The sequence below is a fragment of the Nyctereutes procyonoides genome, unplaced genomic scaffold (assembly GCF_905146905.1).
Source record: "Nyctereutes procyonoides isolate TBG_1078 unplaced genomic scaffold, NYPRO_anot_genome, whole genome shotgun sequence".
NCBI classification, from domain to species: Eukaryota; Metazoa; Chordata; class Mammalia; order Carnivora; family Canidae; genus Nyctereutes; species Nyctereutes procyonoides.
Genome location: NW_026575126.1, coordinates 55,700,697 through 55,719,362, shown reverse-complemented (window position 1 = coordinate 55,719,362; position 18,666 = coordinate 55,700,697). Strand labels below are relative to the sequence as shown.

Genomic DNA, 18,666 nt, shown 5'->3' with positions numbered 1-18,666 from the left:
TTCAGAACAACTAGTTATTTTACAATTAGAACACTCAGTAATGCTTGCATAATAAGCAAATTTCAGTTAACTTAGTATACTAACATGCAATATGCTTTTTATGCTATTTTTTTTTTTTAATTTTTATTTATTTATGATAGTCACACACACAGAGAGAGAGAGAGGCAGAGACACAGGCAGAGGGAGAAGCAGGCTCCATGCACCGGGAGCCCGACGTGGGATTCGATCCCGGGTCTCCAGGATCGCGCCCTGGGCCAAAGGCAGGCGCTAAACCGCTGCGCCACCCAGGGATCCCTTTTTATGCTATTTGTAATGCTTTATTTTTACATAACTACTAAAGGTAATAAATACAGAGCCTACTAAAATATGCCAGTTTAGAAATGCCATTGTTCTTTTACCTTCTCATGTGCATCCTTGATTCCAGTGCTGTGGTGTCAGTAGAGTTACTTTGAGGCAACAGAGCGGTGTGTCCTGAGCTCATCATCTTCACCTTTGCCTACTTGATTTGAGAGACAGAGATCCTTAGGGTCCTAACTGGGTGGTGTCATCAGAAATTTTGTCTCATTCAATTAAATATTTGCTCAACATTCTTACTGAATGAGTATGTATTCATGATCCATATAACCTATTTGCTCTGTTACTTCTCTTTTAAAGACCATTTTTATAATGTTTGCTAGCATGGTTTTTGCTGACTTCATTATTTCCCTTTGATACAATGGCATAAAGGATTCAACTTTCTCTCTTATACTTGTTCTGTTCCCACTATCTCTAGCCTAAATGAGATAACAATTATTTGCTGGTACATCATAGATAATAGAGGGCTTTTCACAAAGATTTATGTTTTTTAAAAGGTTTTACTTATTTAAAGATTTTATTTATTAATTCATGAGAGACAGAGAGAGAAAGCAGCACAGACACAAGCAGAGGGAGAAGCAGGCTCCGTGGAAGGAGCCTGATGTGGGACTTGAACCTGGGTCTCCAGGATCACACCCCAGACTGAAGGAAGCGCTAAACTGCTGAGCCACCAGGGCTGCCCAGAAGGTTTTATTTTTTTATTTGAGAGAGAGAGAGAGAACATGAGCAGAGTGGGGAGAGGGCAGAGGGAGAAGCAGACTCCCCACTGAGCAGGGATCCCAATGTGGGGCTCCATCCCAGGACCCCAGGGTCATGAAGGCAGAGCTGAAGGCAGATGCTCAACCATTGAGCCACCCAAGTGCCCCACACAAAGATATAATTTACTCAGGGATCTTGAGAAATTTGTCCCCTATAAGATTTAAACAGAGGTAAGCAGTACTTCCAGTTCAATAACGGTTGAACAAACAGTGAACGCATACTTGTAGGTATGAAAATGATTGCTTTGAGGCCCCTGGCCTTCGCAAAGTCTAATGAGGGAGACCGTGACACAAAGCAATAAATACCGTGTTTTAAATTGAGAGGGTTATGTTCAGAATGCTCAAAGGATGGACAGTTAGCACAACACAAAGGAGTTCCAGAAAAGTTCCGTGAAGAATGACAACTTAGCGGAGTCTTGCTGGGTAAATAGGTCAGAGCAGAAGCAAAGGGCGTTCCAAGAGAAAGCACAGTATGGCCTGAACTACACACAACTCAGGATTGCAGGTGAATGAATTATGCTGCGGGGGACGGAGCGAGGAAGCTAGAGAGGTAGCCAGGGAGCTGGTGATGCATGTTAACAAACTTGAACTTTATTCAGCGGGTGTAGGGTTTGACCAGTGGAGTGATAAGCTCCCACTCTAGCAACACAGTGAAGAGTGGATTTATGGAGGCAAGAGTGGAGATGTGAAGATGACCAGAAGGATCTGACTTATGGCGGGGGCTGTGGGTATTAAAGACCTGAACTGGAGAGAGATTTAGGAGGGAAAAGAAATTACCAGGGTTAAGTGAATGCATGATTAGGTAGGAGAGGAAGGAGTCTTAAATTTCTGGCATACCGGTAATGGTGTCAGCAACTGAAAGAGAACACACAAGGGGGGAGAAAGCTCATTCCAGTGTTTTTGTTTGTTTGTTGTATTTAGAAGATTTTATTTAAGGGCACCTGGGTGGCTTAGTGGTTGAGCATCTGCCTTTAGCTCAGGGCATGATCCCAGGGTCCTGGGATGGAGTCCCACATCAGGCTCCCCACAGGGAGCCTGCTTCTCCTTCTGCCTGTGTCTCTGCCTCTCTGTGTCTCTCATGAATAAAAAAATAATCTTAAAAAAATATTTCATGTATTTCAGAGAGAAAGTGTACAAGCATGAGCAGGGTTGAGGGGGGCAGAGGGAAAAGTAGACGGAGCAGAGAACCTGATGCAGGGCTGGATCCCAGGACCCCAGAATCCTGACCTGAGCTGAGGGCAGACGCTTAACAGACTGAGCCACCCAGGTGCCCTTCATTCAAGTGCTCATAGATTATCTGGTAACAGGCAGTTTGGTGTAGGATTCTGAAGCCCAGAGAAGAGTCCAGGGCTGGATACAGGTAGGAATGAAAACCTCTGAAGTACATCAGTTCTGAAAACTTGAGTTTTTATTTTTATTTTTATTTTTTTTAATTTTTATTTATTTATGATAGTCACACACAGAGAGAGGCAGAGACACGGGCAGAGGGAGAAGCAGGCTCCACGCGGGGAGCCCGACGTGGGGCTCGATCCAGGGTCTCCAGGATCATGCCCTGGGCCAAAGGCAGGCGCCAAACCGCTGCGCCACCCAGGGATCCCCAAACTTGAGTTTTTAAAGTCAGGTGTGGGTCAAGGAGAGAACCCTGGGGAACAGTTTAAATGGTGAGGGAAGGAGATAGAGCCATGAAAAAACAGAAAAGGAATGGCCAAAAATTATGTATCTACTGTATTTAATCATTTAAGATGTAATGGTGAACATTCTGCAAGATGTAGGACTAAAATCTGAATTTGAGTGGATTAAAGAGCAGATAGGAAGTGATGGATTAAAGGCTGAAGATGTAGATTATTTTTTCAAGAAGCTGATTATGAAGGAAGAAAGGAGTGTGATGTCAGGGATACATAAAAGTTCAGTGGAGCAGGCCTCTGGCCTTGTGTTTTTTTTTTTAAGATAGATTGATTGATTGATTGATTGATTGATTGATTGATTTATAGCAAAAGAGAGGCAGAGACACAGGCAGAAAGAGAAGCAGGCTCCATGCAGGGAGCCCAGCGTGGGACTCAATCCCGGGTCTCCAGGATCACACCCTGGGATGCAGGGGGCGCTAAACCACTGCACCACCGGGGCTGCCCTCTGGCTTTGTTTTCAAACCAGGAGAAACTCTGGCATATTTATGGGCTCTAGGGAAAGAGCCAGGAGAAAGTAGAGGGTTGAGGACATAGGGGAGAAGAGGGAAGTGGCGGGAGGGGGTGACACAATAGTGTAAATGCGCTGGAAAGAGGGAGGGACAATGGATGACTGGGGGGATGATGTATGGAGGAAGCTGATTCCATATCCTTCAAAGGGGGTGCTACTGGGAGGCACCAGTGACCTCTCCTAAATCTTTCCAGCTACTGAAGATTCGATCTCAATCTTAATATTCAGCCTTCGACCCTACAAACCAGGGAGGCTGACATTTTATGTGTTTGCTGGAGGAAAAAGTAGGTCTCCCAAAATATGTCATTTAAATAAGAGGATATTTATTATTTTTGACCAAAAGGATGCAATATAACACAGATAGGTCATGGCAAACTAGGGTTCTAGTTGGGGGCTTAGTAGTCTAGCAGGCTCTTGTTGCATGCTCCCTCTTCTTCTAATGCTGCACGGTCACACTACATGTCTGTCCCATGGGTCTGTCCCGGAGTGTGACTAGGAAGGAGTAACCAGAGGCTGCTGTGTCACTGGTGGCTGAGGTAGATTTAAAGGGCCATGATCCTCAGACTCCAATCAGATTTTTTTGGCTGCTGGTTTTCTGCAGAAATAGAAAGCTGCCACCCCAAATGGAGCTGGACCATTCCCAAAGAGGTGATCCAATTACACTTCCAACTGATTAATAAACAGTGAGGTGATGGTGATGGAACCAGGATGCTAGAGAAGCCTGGGGTCAACTGTTTGCATTGCCACCGACACTCTGGTTGATATCACCAGCAGCAGGGTGATTCCCAAGGCTCTGTCTTCCCTCCTCCATTGATGAAAGTCTCAGCTCAGATATCACCTCCTAAGAGAGGCCTTCAAGAACCGCCCTAACTAAAATAATGCACCTGCTGTCATCTCTCACTATTCCCCTGCTACTTTATTGTTCATCCATGGAAATTTTTTGTGCTTATCACTACTTCCCTGGGTTTTTTGTTTTAGGGGAGGTGGGTTTTTAAAATTTTTATTTGCTTATTTTCTATTTTCTCACTAGAATATAAACTGTGAGAACAGACTGCCTGGCTTGTCCACTGCTGTAGCAGCTAGCACATAACAGATACTCAATTTCTTAATGAGTGCATAAATAGAAAAAATTTTACAACAGTGAAATGGTATTGTGCAGTCTATTTTATTTTTTTAAGTTTATTATATTTTATTTATTAATCATTACACCCACCATCTGGAGATCAAGAGTCGCATGTTCTTCAGACTGAGCCAGCCAGGTGCCCCATGCAGTCTATTTTAAATTAAAGGCACCACATTTTATTACACTTGAATTTAACAAAAGTGAAAATAAACTGAAGACTTCTGAAGGCATTGGTGGATTGTCCATCCAGGCAGTTTTCAGAATTTGGATTTGTTTTTCTGCATTTGGATTCAATCAATATCGTTGAGCTCCTTGCTAAGAAATATGAGATTAGCACATTTAAATTTCTTCTCACCCACTTTTCATGAGTTGTATTACTTATACATTGTTAAATTTTATTTTTAATTTTTATTTTTTTAAATTTTATTTATTCATGACAGAGAGAGAGAGAGAGGCAGAGACACAGGCAGATAGAGAAGCAGGCTCCATGCAGGGAGCCTGACATGGGGCTCTATCCAGGGTCTCCAAGATCACACCCCAGGCTGAAGGTGGCGCTAAACCGCTGGGGCACTGGGGCTGCCCTAGTTTTTATTTTTAAAGATTTTATGTATTTATTCATGAGAGACACAGAGAGAGGGTCAGAGACATAGAGGGAGAAGCAAGCTCCTCACAGGGAGCCTGGTGCCAGACTCCATCCTCTGACCTGGGATCACGCCCTGAGCCGAAAGCAGACGCTCAGCTGCTGAGCCACGCAGGCATCCCATATCGCTAAAATTTAAACATGTATATTGTTTTATTATAATTCCCGCATTTATTAGATTAATTTATTTATTTGTTTGTTTGTTTATTTTTAACTATTTTATTTATTTATTTATTCATGAGAGACACAGAAAGAGAAGCAGAGACACAGGCAGAGGGAGAAGCAGGCTCCCTGCAGGGAGCCTGATGCCAGACTTGATCCTGAGGCCTCAGGATCACACCCAGAGCCAAAGGCAGACGCTCAACCACTGAGCCACCCAGGCGTCCTGCCTTAACGTATTTAAATTGATTTTTTGACATTCTTATTTTATATTGAGTTTTGACGTATTAAATAATTTTTTACCTATTATCTATCAATATCTATCTGTCCTATCTATCCCACCCATCCATCCATCTAATCTATGTCTATCATCTATCTATCTATCTATCTATCTATCTATCTATCTATCTATCTATCTATCTATCTATCTATCTATCTATCTAATCTATCATCATCTAATCAATCATGTTTCATCTTGAAATCCAGCGGAGACCAAGAGTTGCAGGCCCTTGGCACGGTGCCGGCCGGGACCCTTTCAACGCCTGAGCACAACCCGGGGCGCAGTGCCTCCAGGAGCCGCTAGGGGCCGCTACGGCCGGCGGCGTCCGGCTGCGCCGCTCTGTGCGTCCGCTCCGTGCGTCCGCTGCGCGCGGGGCGGCGAGGACCCTGGGCCGGAGCGCGGGGCGCAGTGCATCCTGGGTTGGCGCAGGCATGGCGGCTCGTGTCCTTTCGGCTTGTGTCCGCCGACTGCCCGCGGCCTTGGCGCCGCTGCCCCGGGTTCCCACGCTGGCCGCGGTCCGGCCCCTCGGCACCACGCTGTGCCCCGCGGGAGCCCGGACGAGGCCTGGGGCTCGGCAGGCAGCCCCGGTGCTCGCGCAGGTGACTCGCGGTGACTTTGCTGGGGCTCGGCAGGGGTCAGGGATCGGGGTGACGGTGCGGAGGAGGGGCCAGGCCAGCCGCGGCGGGGTGCCCGGGGCCCCCGGGGCCCCCGTGGCGCCCCGCCTCTCCCAGCCGCCCGCGGTGCTGGGTTGACCCCTGCTGGGAGTGCGGGTGACCTAGTGCGTACGAGCCGCCGCGCGGACGTTCCCGGCGACCGCCCCCGGCTTCGAACGCTCGCTGCCGCCTTCCGAAACTTCGGGCAAGTCTCCCGGTGGCGACACCTCGCTGCCCGGCCTGAGCGGCGAGGTTGGGGTACTGGTCTACTTCACGGGGGCGCGGCGAGGTTTCTGAGGGCACCTAGGTGGGGTGCTTGGCAAGCTCCCGCATACTGGTGTCCGTTAGTCGTGGTGACAATGACAGGTGCCGTGATCGGGTTCTGGGGGGAGCCACACTGGCCTACAGTCTTCTCCAGAGCGGTTGTCGCCCAGGCTTTCTCCCTGTTGTGCCTTTTGCCTGTTTACGGGCCTCCTGGAAGTAAAGATAGGAGAAAAGTAGTATCTAGCCTTTCTGTCCGGTGAAATCTCTGCGACGCAGAAATTCTCTTTAGGGCCGGCCGTGATTTTCGACCCTGGTCGCGCATTCAAAACCCCCGGGCCGCTGGGGAGGAGGAGGGCACCTCCCTGCCCCCCCCTTCCCCCAGCGGCCGACTGTGATGGACTTCTCTGCGATGAGGCTCTAGGCATGGCTTTTCATTTAAGTTCCCCCAGGTGACTAACGGGTTCTGCCGAGAGCAAGAACCACTGCCCTAAAATAGAATAGGCTCTCCAGGCCAAACTGAGAAACCCCTCGAACCTGCGGACGTAGTATGATAGGGGTTTCGGTATAACCGTTTTTGTTTTTGTTTTTTTGGTATAACCGTATTGACTGCATGTTAGAATTAAAAAAAAAAAAAAAAAAAAGAGGATGCCCAGGCCAAATCAATCATTATCTCTAAGAGTTGGGGTCTAGGTGCCAGTTGTTTTTTTTTTTTTTTTAAGTCATGAAGTGATTCTTGCGGGTGGTTAGGGTTGAGATTTACTGACAACGTAATGGATTAATTAATTAAGGCATTGGCCCTGTTGCCTGAATCAAAAGGTTAAGAAAAAGTGTCACCCTGAAGTTAAGAGTTAAAAGGACATTATGTGGAGTTGCCAGGTGTTTTTGTCTCTGAGACGGATTTCCATGGTAGGCTAAAGTGCAAAGTGTCCTTATTCATGGAGCAAGGATTCTCATTCTGGATTGTTACAGATCATTGGGTTAAAATACATATTCTGGGAAGGGGTCCGAGAGGCTTCATTTCCAGTGGGCTTCCAGAAGATTCTGCTGCTGCTGGTCCTTGGACCATCGTGGTGCTGAGAGATGTTCCCACTACCTCTGCTTGGTTCATATACAGCAGAAGAACCATTTGATTTATATGTATATATTTATATTGACTAAGTGTTCCCATTTAACCACCTTACATCCTGATTGGAGAGAACAACCACTTACTCGTTCAAAAAAAAAAAAAAAAAAAAAAAAAGAGGGAGTTATGTGCCAGACCTCATTCTAGCTGTTGAAGGTAAAGAGCTAAATACAAAGGAAGGACCTTAATATATCATTGGATACACTGCAGCCTCCTGGTAACCTTGCCAGCTCATCCTTCTGTGTTCCCTAAGCTGTTCTACACTCTTTGTTTTGGTTCATCCTTTCTCTCTCTTCCGCCTATGCTCCTACCTTGTTGACACTTTCTAATCCTTAAATGTTGCTAAGTTCCAAAGGTCTCTTCACTCTCTTGGTTTCTGTTCCTGCCTATTTCTCAGTTACCCCAAACTTCACCTCCAGCCTGTGCTCATCTCATCTGGACTGTTGCACATTCCACCTGTTCTGTTCCATGAGACTTTTTTTTCTCCTCAGATCCATCCACTGTGCTGACTCCAGGGTGATTAGTTCTTCATTTACATTCTAAACCCCCCACCAAGAGGCACCTGGGTGGCTCAGTGGTTAAGCATCTGCCTTCTGCTCAGGTTGGGGAATCCAGGGATCCTGGAATCGAGTCTTGCATCAGGGTCCCTGTAGAGAGCCTGGTTCTCCCTCTGCCTATGTCTCTGCCTTTCTCTGTCTCATAAATAAATAAAATCCTAAAACAAAAACAAAAACACCCTACCCCAGCCAAAAGGAGCCAGAGCAGTTCTCCTGGATACAAAAATAGGAGACAGTATAAAATAGAAGGTAAGAAAAACAAGGGAAGTGGCCTAAAGCAGAACCTGGAAGTCTTGACTTGGACCAGGCAGGCTCCCAGATCTGAACTGTCTTGAAGCCAGAGCACAAAGAGGATTTCCAAAAAGTTCTGTGGGGCATGGTACCCAGATGAAGGCAAAATGCTTGTTCAGGGAGAGCTTAGCTATTTTGTCTTTTTCAGGTCTACGGCCCTGGGTGCCTCAGCCTCAGAGCCTGTCTGTATACCACCTTAACCTTCAGTCTCCAGCAACATGAACTCATTTCTTCCCCCACAGACCCACTACACTTTCATACTTTTTTTTTTTTTTTCTTGGCAGTCCTTCCCTCCTTGAATGCCCATGTCCTTTTAGGGCTAACTCTAAGTTTGGTGTCTCTTCCTTGCCTGTCAAGGACTGAATGACAATTCTAGTTCCTGAAGCAGCCTACAAATAAGTCTGTCATGGCTCTTACCACATTTAATTGTTTAAGATTTTATTTACTTATGTATGAGAGTGAGCATAAGCAGCGGAGTGGCAGGGCGAGGGAGAAGCAGACTCCCTGCTGAGCAGGGAGCCCAACTGGGCTCTATCCCAGGACTCCAGGATCATGACCTGAGCCGAAGGCAGATGCTTAAACAACTAAGCCATCCAGGTACCCCTCTTGCCACATTTTTTATTACAACTTAAATAATCTGTTTGGATTGATCTTCTCCATTAGTCCATAAGTTTCTCTGAGGGCAGAGATCATGTTTTATTTATCTTTGTAGTTCCAACCCGAAGCACAGTCTTGGCACATGAGAAAGCTCACAGGCTGTTGAGATGGTCCTGTGTATTAAGAAAAGACATAACCACACGCGTGAAGACAGGTGTGTGTACAGCACAGAGGAGGGACCTAACTAGTGCCCCCAGTGAGCGCGATCTCAAAGGCAGCAGTTTCTCATGCACTCAGGGCAGAGTGTGACAGCACATGCAGAGGCCAGGACAGCCGGCATTCTTTCATTTGACCCTCGGAGTACCTGTGGAATGGAGCATGTTGTGGATAGGCACTGAGGAATGTGGATGTTCTGTTTAGGTTGCAGGGAGTGAACATGAAACAAGGTTTGTTGAATAAGTGAGATCTTTCCTCCCAGTCAGCCAGGCTGGGTAGCCCAGCAAACATCATGGTGAGACAGTGGGAAGAGTGGAGGTTGGCTCTCAGGTCCCTGGCCAGAGTGCCAGGTGGCAAAGAGGTGGAAGGCATTTTGGAGACAACTTATTTCCAGACTAGTGTTGAGATGTCTGCTACTAGGGTGGAGCTGTCCAGGGGGCAGTTGGTAGAGCTGCATTTAAAGCAGTCTCCTGAACTTTATTTATTTATTTTTTTTTAATTTATGATAATCACATAGAGAGAGAGGCAGAGACATAGGCAGAGGGAGAAGCAGACTCCATGCAGGGAGCCTGACGTGGGATTCGATCCCGGGTCTCCAGGATTGCGCCCTGGGCCAAAGGCAGGCGCTAAACCGCTGCGCCACCCAGGGATCCCAGTCTTCTGAACTTTAAACTGAGGTTCTTCAGTTTCAAGGGAAACAATTATATTAGTTCAGAGATGTACCCGAGTAGAGACAGGTGCTTTTTTTGATGGACACACCAGGTTACTGGTTTCTACTAGTCTAAGGGGTAGTCACTCTTTTCCTGCACACAGTGCCTTCTCTGATGGGTGTGGGAAGTGACTTGTGTCACATATAATTGTTAAGTGCAGACCTTGGGGGAAAAACACCACAAACATTGTTGACTGTTGGGGACACCACTGAGGTGCTTACCTGTTCTGTGCCCCTCTTTTTTTCTTTCTTTTTTTTTTTAAACAGCTGATATCCAGCAGGAAGAAAGCAGTAAGGCCCTCCCAAGAGGCCAAGCTGGGGAGGCCTGGGGAGCATACCTAACTTTCTCTGTCTCTTTCCTGTCTGTAAAGGACTGATGTCAGAACTAAAAGAAGTGCTGGTTGTAAAGTGCCTAGCGCAGCGCCATAGTCTGATTTTATGATAAGTCCATAAAGAGACCAGAAGTGGAGGCCTGAGAGGGAAGGAGTAGGAAGTACGTAGGGACCACATGACTACCAGAGTCTCAGACTGGCAGGTCACTGCCCTGATCCCCCTAGACAGCCCTCAGTAGGTGTGCCTGGCAGTGTTCTGAGGCCTCCACATTCCATTAGTGAATCCTCACAAATGTTGTGAGCTTTGTAATGTTGCTTGTTCCCATTTTACAGCTAAGGAAACAGACACTAAGCTAAGGTGGGTTAAGTAACATGGCCCAGGCCAAAAAGCTAGTAAAGCTAGTGCCAGGGTACAGATGTAGGCAGGCTTATTCCAGTGAGCTGTCACCCACTACACCTGCCTGCCCTGTGCTGAGCCCACTGGAGCCCCCCACTTCGGAACTGGCCTGTGCTCTCCAGATGGAAACCCTTTTATTTCACTGCGCGGTGCACACCTGGCCTAAGAGCGGGCACTTGCTTGGGCTACTGGGGTTGATGCTGAACCCTAGCGGGCCCTTTGGGGTAGTGAACCATGTGCCCTTCCATCGGCCTCCTTCCTTGTGGGCTCTGCAGCACAGCTGGAGTTTTCTCTCTTTCTCCTCACTAGTAATCCTCCCTCATATCTTTTTTTTTTTTTTTTTAGATTTATTTATTCATTCATTCAGAGAGAGCGAAGAGAGAGGCAGAGACACAGGCAGAGGGAGAAGCAGGCTCCATGCAGGGAGCCCGATGTGGGATTCGATCCCGGGTCTCCAGGATCACACCCCAGGCCACAGGCAGTGCTAAACCGCTGCGCCACCGGGGCTACCCCCTCCCTCATATCTTCTTGATGTGCACACAGACAAGGCCTCCATCAGATTCTTCCCCCTTTTTTTCTTTTTTTCTCCCCTTTTCGGTCATTACCACTTAACTCATTGCTCCTCCCTCTATCTCTTTCCCTTCTGCTGCTTCATTTTATTTGTGGCTTGGAGATTTCTAGTGATTGTGGGCAAGTAGGCCTGGAGAGGTCCCTGTAGCAGAGGTCTCCTTAACCCATGTTGCAATTGGAAAGGAAGGGATGAAAAAAAAAAAAAAAGGAAAGGAAGGGATGCTATATACATGAGACAAAAAAGAACCACTGCCCTTAAACCCTGAAAGCACTTAGAAATACCTTTAGAATATCCATAAAGAAAAAAATTAAAAAAAAAGTATCCATAAAGCTCTTCATCTAATCTTTATAGCTTGCTGATTAAATCTGATTTCAGTACCTGATCTTTATTTTTTTTTTTTTTTTGTAAGATAATATTTCTTTGCTATTTTTTTTTTTTAAAGGTTTTACTTCTCAGGGCACCTGGGTGGCTCAGTTGGTTAAGCATCTGCTGTCTGCCTTCAGCTCAGGTCATGATAGAGCCCCACATTGGGCTCCATGCTCAGCAGGGAGTCTGCTTTTCCCTCTCCCTCTGCCCTTGCCCCCTACTTGTGCTCACCCCCCCCTCTGATAAATAAATAAAATCTTAAAAAAAAAAGATATTTATTTGAAAGAACAAGTGGTGGGGAGGGCCAGAGGGAGAAGGAGTGGGAGAAGCAGACTCCCTGCTGAGTAAGAAGCCCGAAGTGATGGGGGACTCAGCTAGATCCCAGGACCCAGAGATCATGACCTGAGCTGAAGGCAGATGCTTAACCGACTGAGGCTCCCAGGCACCTTGATATATTTCTTACACAGAGGTGTATACAGGTTTGGCTAATATGGCAGTAGTTTTTATTATGATTTTCATAGACCTTTGTCAGTCTCGGGGACCTGAGCCCCAACATGCAAACCCACTATCTCTGGGGAAATGCTGTGAGAACTCCAAATTAACTTAAGAACTCCCAAACTTAAAGTCAACTTTAAAAGGTAAACCAGTTCAGATTAGGGACTTCCACAGTGAGCAGAACTGTCAGACAGCTGTATTGTTTTCTCTGGTTCTGCACTGTGCCTTCCATGGCATTAAACCTATCTTAAAAGAGTTCCTTTCGTATTTGGTGAAAGGATCCAGCCAGCCCCCTAATGCCTAGCTGAGTATCAAGTAGGTTAGTATCAGAGACATTTGAGATACTCCTCCCATCATGGCAAAAGTTAGAAAGGCTCATGGTTTTACTGGTGGCAATAAGGCAAGCCTACCCTGAAGGGAAACAGATTGGACTATAATGACTATCAGGTTCCCTATTCTTGGGGTTGGTAGCTGGCTCATTTGTCCTGGCTGAGGTCAGGGGGCAATATTAGATCTGCTGGTGTGTGGTCCTCAGGTGAGCTGCCTCTCTCCACCATGACATCTCTGTCTAGATGGGCTATTTTGACTCAGGTGTGCTGATGAAAGGTGACGATGCCTTAGAGTGGCAAGGTGTTGCAGAAGGTGCCACAAGACTTATTCTTATCTGCAGACCCTGCATGATTTTAGTGGCAGCCAGTCTCCCTGAGCCAGACAAGTGGCTAGAGCCTGAGGGCTGAACACGGGAGCCAGGAGGGCCAGTCCTGGCTGAGGGGGAAAGGAGGCCCATTTTTATGCTGCTGGAATGCTAGGGCTTCTCTTAATACCCAGTGTTGTGACTCTGTGTGGCCTAAAGGCCACGATTAGAATCAGAGGAGGTGGCTCTCTGAAACCCTAAAAGCTATGAAAGGTACCTGAGCTAGTGCACTGACCCAGAGGTTCAACAATTCTCCCTTCCTGCCCTTGTTCTAGGTTCCAGGTACACAGCTGTGCCGTCAGTATAGCGATGCACCCCCTCTGACGTTAGAGGGGATCAAGGACCGGGTTCTTTATGTCTTGAAACTCTATGACAAGATTGACCCAGAAAAGGTAACTGATGTGGCTTAATGTTTTTTCTTTAAATGAGTATTTAATCAATGGTACAGAATTCAGAGGGTCCAAAAGGATATTTAGGAAAAAGTCTCCCTGACTCCCAGCCACCCAGTTCCCTTTCTGGGAGGCAGCCAGCAGAACCAGCTTCTCATGTATCTTTCCAGAGCTACTCAATACATATTCAGAGAAGTATACACATGTATGTATGTGTATTTTATGTACTATGTGATCTTTATCTGCTACCCTTTTTTATTTAAAGATTTATTTGAGAGAGAGTCTCCATGCATGCACAAGTAGGGTAGGGTAGGGTAGGGACAGAGGGAGGAGAAGCAGACTCCCCACTGAGCAAGGAGCCCTACACAGGCCTTGATCCCAGGACCCCAGGATCATGACCCAAGCCAAAGGCAGATGCTTAACCGACTGAGCCACCCAGGTGCCCCATTCTATCCTTTTTTAAAAACACAAGTGGCAAAATACTGTAAATGTTGTTTCATACCTTTTTTTTTTAAAAAAAACTTAACCACTGGCATTTTTCTCATAGTGGTGCACAGATTTCCTTTAATAATTGAATCTGTGTAGGTAGGATGGTGGCAGTTTTATTATTGAGGTCTGACATTTTATTAATTTCAGGTGTACAACATATTTGTATAATATTGTGAACTGAAAAAAGGAAGGGGCAGTGTGCTTGGGTGGCCCAGTCTGTTAAGCATCTGACTCTTGATTTTGGCTCAGGTCATGATGTCAAGGTTGTGAGATTGAGCCTCACGTCGGGCTCTGTACAAGACATGGAGTCTGTGTAAGATTCCTCTCCCCACCCCAAATTGTGAATTGATTACAAAGAGTCTAGTTAACGTCTGTCACCAGGCACAATTACAGAAATTTCTTGTTAGGATGATTTTTAAGATTACTCTCCTGGCAACCTCCATGTATGCACTGTAGTGTTGTTATAGTCACCACGTTGTATGTTATGTCCCCAGGATAGTTCTCCTGAGCCGTGATCAAAGATCTTAATAAAATACATAAAATGAAATCCATCATTAGCTTTGTGTATATTGTTAACCATTTCAGAACAAGCTTGAGTAAGTTAACATATAAAGCACAAAGCACACACCAAGTATATGTTGGCACAGGTTAAACATAACATGCTGGATATCACATATTTAAAATATGGCCTCTATATTAAGAAGAATCTTCTATGTAATGATTAAGTAACATCATACCTCTCTGTTATCTTGAGAAGCAATTACTGTCATTGACTCAGTTTTGTGTTTGGCCTTCCTTTCTTGCAGCTCTCGGTAAATTCCCACTTTATGAAAGACCTGGGCTTAGACAGTTTGGACCAAGTGGAGATTATCATGGCCATGGAGGATGAATTTGGTAACAGGCTAAGTCTGGGGTCTGCACAATATGATGATTAAGTGAAAGAAATGCTGGGGATCACAGTTGGGATTTGAATCAAATATATGAGTAGAAACAGTACCACACCACCGCCACCACCTGCCCACTGTTGGATGAAGTCAGTACTAGGGACACTGCACTCCATTAGAATGCACTTTGTGTGGGGCCAGCTGAGTGCTGCCCAGTGTGGTGCTGAGGGCTGAGTGACCAGAAAAGGTCTGGGGAAGGATGGGATTTAGATGCTTTAGGTGGGGGCTCCACGATGAAGGCAGAACCTTCCCTGTGGAGAAGCTGAGTGCACCTGAGCACCCCAAAAGTCCACCCCAGAGAAGTAACTGGGTGTGCCTGGGAGACACACACACACACACACACAATGAACACGCAGGTCTGGTTTCCTGCAGCAGTGCCTCCCATGCACACTTCCAGGTTATGCTTATGTCTCAGACAACTGTGCACAGGAGGCTTCTGAAGGGTCCATGGCCCAGTGTTTGAGTAAGTTGCCTGAATGAAAGCCAAGGGGGCTTCTGTGCTGTCCTGCAGAGCTGAACTTAAAATTCCTCACAGGTTATGCTCACTAGAGATATGGTATCAGTTAGGGGTAGGATGGGAACATAGTCACGAAAATGTTCTGGAATTAGATAGTGATGGTTGTACGACTTGTGAATACACTAAAAACAACTAAATTTCACATTTTATTTATTTATTTATTTATTTATTTATTTATTTATTTATTTATTTATTTATTTATTTATTTATTTATTTTTAGATTTTTATTTATTTATGATAGTCACAGAGAGAGAGAGAGAGAGGCAGAGACACAGGCAGAGGGAGAGGCAGGCTCCATGCACTGGGAGCCCGATGTGGGATTCGATCCCGGGTTTCCAGGATCGCGCCCTGGGCCAAAGGCAGGCGCCAAACCACTGCACCACCCAGGGATCCCCTAAATTTTACATTTTATTTATTTATTTTTTTATTTTTTAGAATTTATTTTTGATAGTCACACAGAGAGAGAGAGACAGAGACATAGAGGGGAGAAGCAGGCTCCATGCACCGGGAGCCTGACGTGGGATTCGATCCTGGGTCTCCAGGATCACGCCCTGGGCCAAAGGCAAGCGCCAAACCACTGCACCACCCAGGGATCCCAAATTTTACATTTTAAATGGCTGCATTTTCTATCCTGTGCATTACAGCTTTTAAAGACCCAGCATACCCAATATGATAGAAATGCTGTCTAGAATATAACTGGGCCATGACTTAAATGGGATTCAGGGTTGCTGGAAAATTTTCATGTACGAAGGTGGTAAGGAAGCATGAGATGCATTTAATTTTGAAGGATTTGTTTTTTCTACACTTATGCATTGTACGTTTTACTTTTAGGGTTTGAAATTCCTGACACAGATGCGGAGAAGTTAATGTGTCCACAAGAAATTGTAGATTACATTGCAGATAAGAAGGATGTATATGAGTAAGAGATCAGGTAAATGACTTCTGGAATCATATTCTCCTGCTTAATTAATCTCTGTAGTTCTTCAATACAGACAGACTCGGGAAGAAATGGGAAAATTGGAAATGTCTGACAAATTTTCACTGCCTATAAAATGCAGGCCCCTTCTGGTTATCTGCTTCTCAATGGGGGCTGGCCTTAGTGATTATCTTTATCCTTCAGATGGGCCATGAACAATTCATTCTTGGACAGGACTTCCTTGATTGTCAGCCCTCCCCTTAAAAGCAGTCTTCTATAAAACACTGAGCAAGGTAACCCAGAAGCAGGTGTAACTAAGCTCCCTTAGTTACACACCCAAAGTCAGCTCAGCCTGCTGTCCTCGAAGCTGAGATGGCCTGACTCTTAATCAGGCAGGGGATAATAAGAGGACCTACCTGAGGCTTTCTTGAACGTAGAATTCAGTAGCAAATGCAAATTACTTAACAGTGCTTGATGGTAAAGCAACCTGTTAATAAACATTAGCTGTTGTTTTGAGGCTCTGGGATGATCAAGTGGTTAACTTTTTAAATAAAACTTTGTTCTGAGAGTCTGTAACTTTCATTACCCTGGATTGAGCACTTTCAAAGTCCTTAAAAGTCAGTGCACCAAAAAAAAAAAAAAAAAAAACACTGAACTTTGTCTTTGCCAGACCCCCTTTTTTCACTGAGAGAAGAGTCAGAAGATGCTGGCGAATGTCTGGAAGTGAGAACGCGTTTTGGCATTATTGCTACCTTTGACAGAGTAATTCTGTTTAGACTTGTATTTAAATTGTCTGTTTTTCCCTTTGAAAATAAATCTATAAAACCAATATTTTTCTCAGTCTTCAGTTTTTTAGTGCCTACAAAGTGCTTGTTTATATTGACTTCGCTTAATATATTTAATTCAGTTATTTTTTAAGTAGGCTTTTGGTGGGTGTGGAACCCAATGCAGGGCTTGAACTCACAACCCTGAGATCAAGATCTGAGCCAAGATCAAGAGTCGGATGCCTAACCAACTGAGCCACCCAGGCACCCCCAAGTCTTAACTGTGCTTAATATTTTTTAAGACTTGTCTGATTAGTCATTGGTATTCATGCATATAAAAAAATGTCTTTTCTAGCAGCTTATCTGAAATTAGTTTCTCTCCCATGGCCTTCAGATGAGTATTGGCGGATAAAAGGACTTTATACCTCAAAAAAAATTGTTTTCAATTAAGTTTATCAGATGTGTCAGCTAACACCAGCATATGTGTATCATGTCAGCATCCCTGTCCTATATATCTTTCCAAGGTACAAAGTTCTCTGTGCTCCTCGAAGGTCAGTTTGACATGGGTCCCTCTGTCCTGTATCAGTAAGCAGCAGCACTACTCCTTTTATTCCTTAGCACTGTGTGAGGCCCTGGGTTGAAGTAGGCAATTACCTCGCTCTTGAGATTTCATTTGGGACCTGTCAAAGTATTGCTCTACTTGTATCAAAACTTCTAGTTTGAGGGAGGGAATAGAGGCCTTGTGGTAAATAGGATGAAGAAACAGACGTGCAGGGGCTATCTGACCCTAAGCTGGCAGAGAATCTCCTGGCTGAAGGATGAGGTGATAGAAGGGGCCTGCCTCTGGGCCTGGGTTCCTTCTTGGGGACACTGATGCCCCAGTTGCCTTCAGTGTCACTCTCGGCATTTTAGGCAGACATACCTCCTTTCTCAGTTCCAGGAAACATTTATTACACTACACCTTATTATATATTTTAATACTTTAGAAGTTCTTGGAAAATGCCAAATTGGAGCATAGGGAGCATCCTTACTCTCTTACAGCAGCATTTAATCAGCAAACCATGCTTCCTGGGCGCTGGGAAACCAAGAGGGAACAAAACAGGCTATGATGGCTCCTTTGATTGGGATGAAGCAGTTTAACATCTGGGATAAGCTGCTGTAGTTATTTCAACCCCTTGGCAGCTGCACATTTTGCCAGAAAACCACATCTGTGGTTGTTTGTGCCTAAGGTGAAGTTCAGCAGTGCTGGCACTGAAGTGACTGCTTTGCTATCATCTTAACCACACATCTGCAGTGAAATACCATGCACATCCCTTGTAACTCTGGGAAGTCTCAAAGGAGCTAGAATAAGGGGGAAAAATTTACTGAGTACATACGGATAATTTGCTGGTAATGCTATTTTAGGATCTGAGTATTAAGCAGGAGCAAAGATCTTTCTACTCTAAGAACTTGCTGGAAAATTCTGACAGACTCCTGTGCCACCACAGGTAGGCAGTGAACTGGCCAAATGTAGCATTCCAAAGGATGTGTGAATTAAAACAATAAATGAGATTGTGTGCATGTTTTTTAGAGATTTGAGAGAGCATGGTGGGGTGGGGGGGGGGCATTGGGGCAGAGGGAGAAGCAGACTCCTCTCTGAGCAGGGAGCCCGACTCAGGCCTCAATCCCAGGACCCCGGGAACATGACCTGAGCCAACGTTAGACATAATGTTTAACAGGCTGACCCACCCAGGTGCCCCTGTGTGCACTTGGTTTTATTTATTTTTTATTTTTTTTGCACTTGGTTTTAATGGCTGCCTACAAATGCCTTTGAGGATCTGTGCATCTGCTGTAGGCTGTTCCCTTGGTGGCAGGGTCGTTGTGAGGCCAGTCACT

General features: G+C 45.5%; 1 protein-coding gene across 1 annotated transcript; it reads left to right on the top strand.

The window, feature by feature from the left end:
• The first annotated feature begins 5,908 nt into the window (after positions 1–5,908).
• Positions 5,909–16,856, top strand: NDUFAB1 (NADH:ubiquinone oxidoreductase subunit AB1). The gene is made up of 5 exons (XM_055339673.1): positions 5,909–6,106; positions 13,048–13,164; positions 14,457–14,544; positions 15,943–16,042; positions 16,698–16,856. Exons 1-4 carry the CDS (start codon positions 5,939–5,941, stop codon positions 16,032–16,034), a joined length of 465 nt encoding a protein of 154 aa, XP_055195648.1. The 5' UTR covers positions 5,909–5,938; the 3' UTR covers positions 16,035–16,042; positions 16,698–16,856.
• The last annotated feature ends 1,810 nt before the right edge of the window (positions 16,857–18,666 follow it).

Excerpts from the sequence above, each read along its gene's own strand:
- NDUFAB1 (XM_055339673.1), top strand. The coding sequence starts at position 5,939 with ATGGCGGCTCGTGTCCTTTCGGCTTGTGTCCGCCGACTGCCCGCGGCC. Across the intron at positions 6,107-13,047 it reads CAGCCCCGGTGCTCGCGCAG|GTTCCAGGTACACAGCTGTG; the intron begins GTGACTCGCGGT and ends CCCTTGTTCTAG. Across the intron at positions 14,545-15,942 it reads GGCCATGGAGGATGAATTTG|GGTTTGAAATTCCTGACACA; the intron begins GTAACAGGCTAA and ends TTTTACTTTTAG.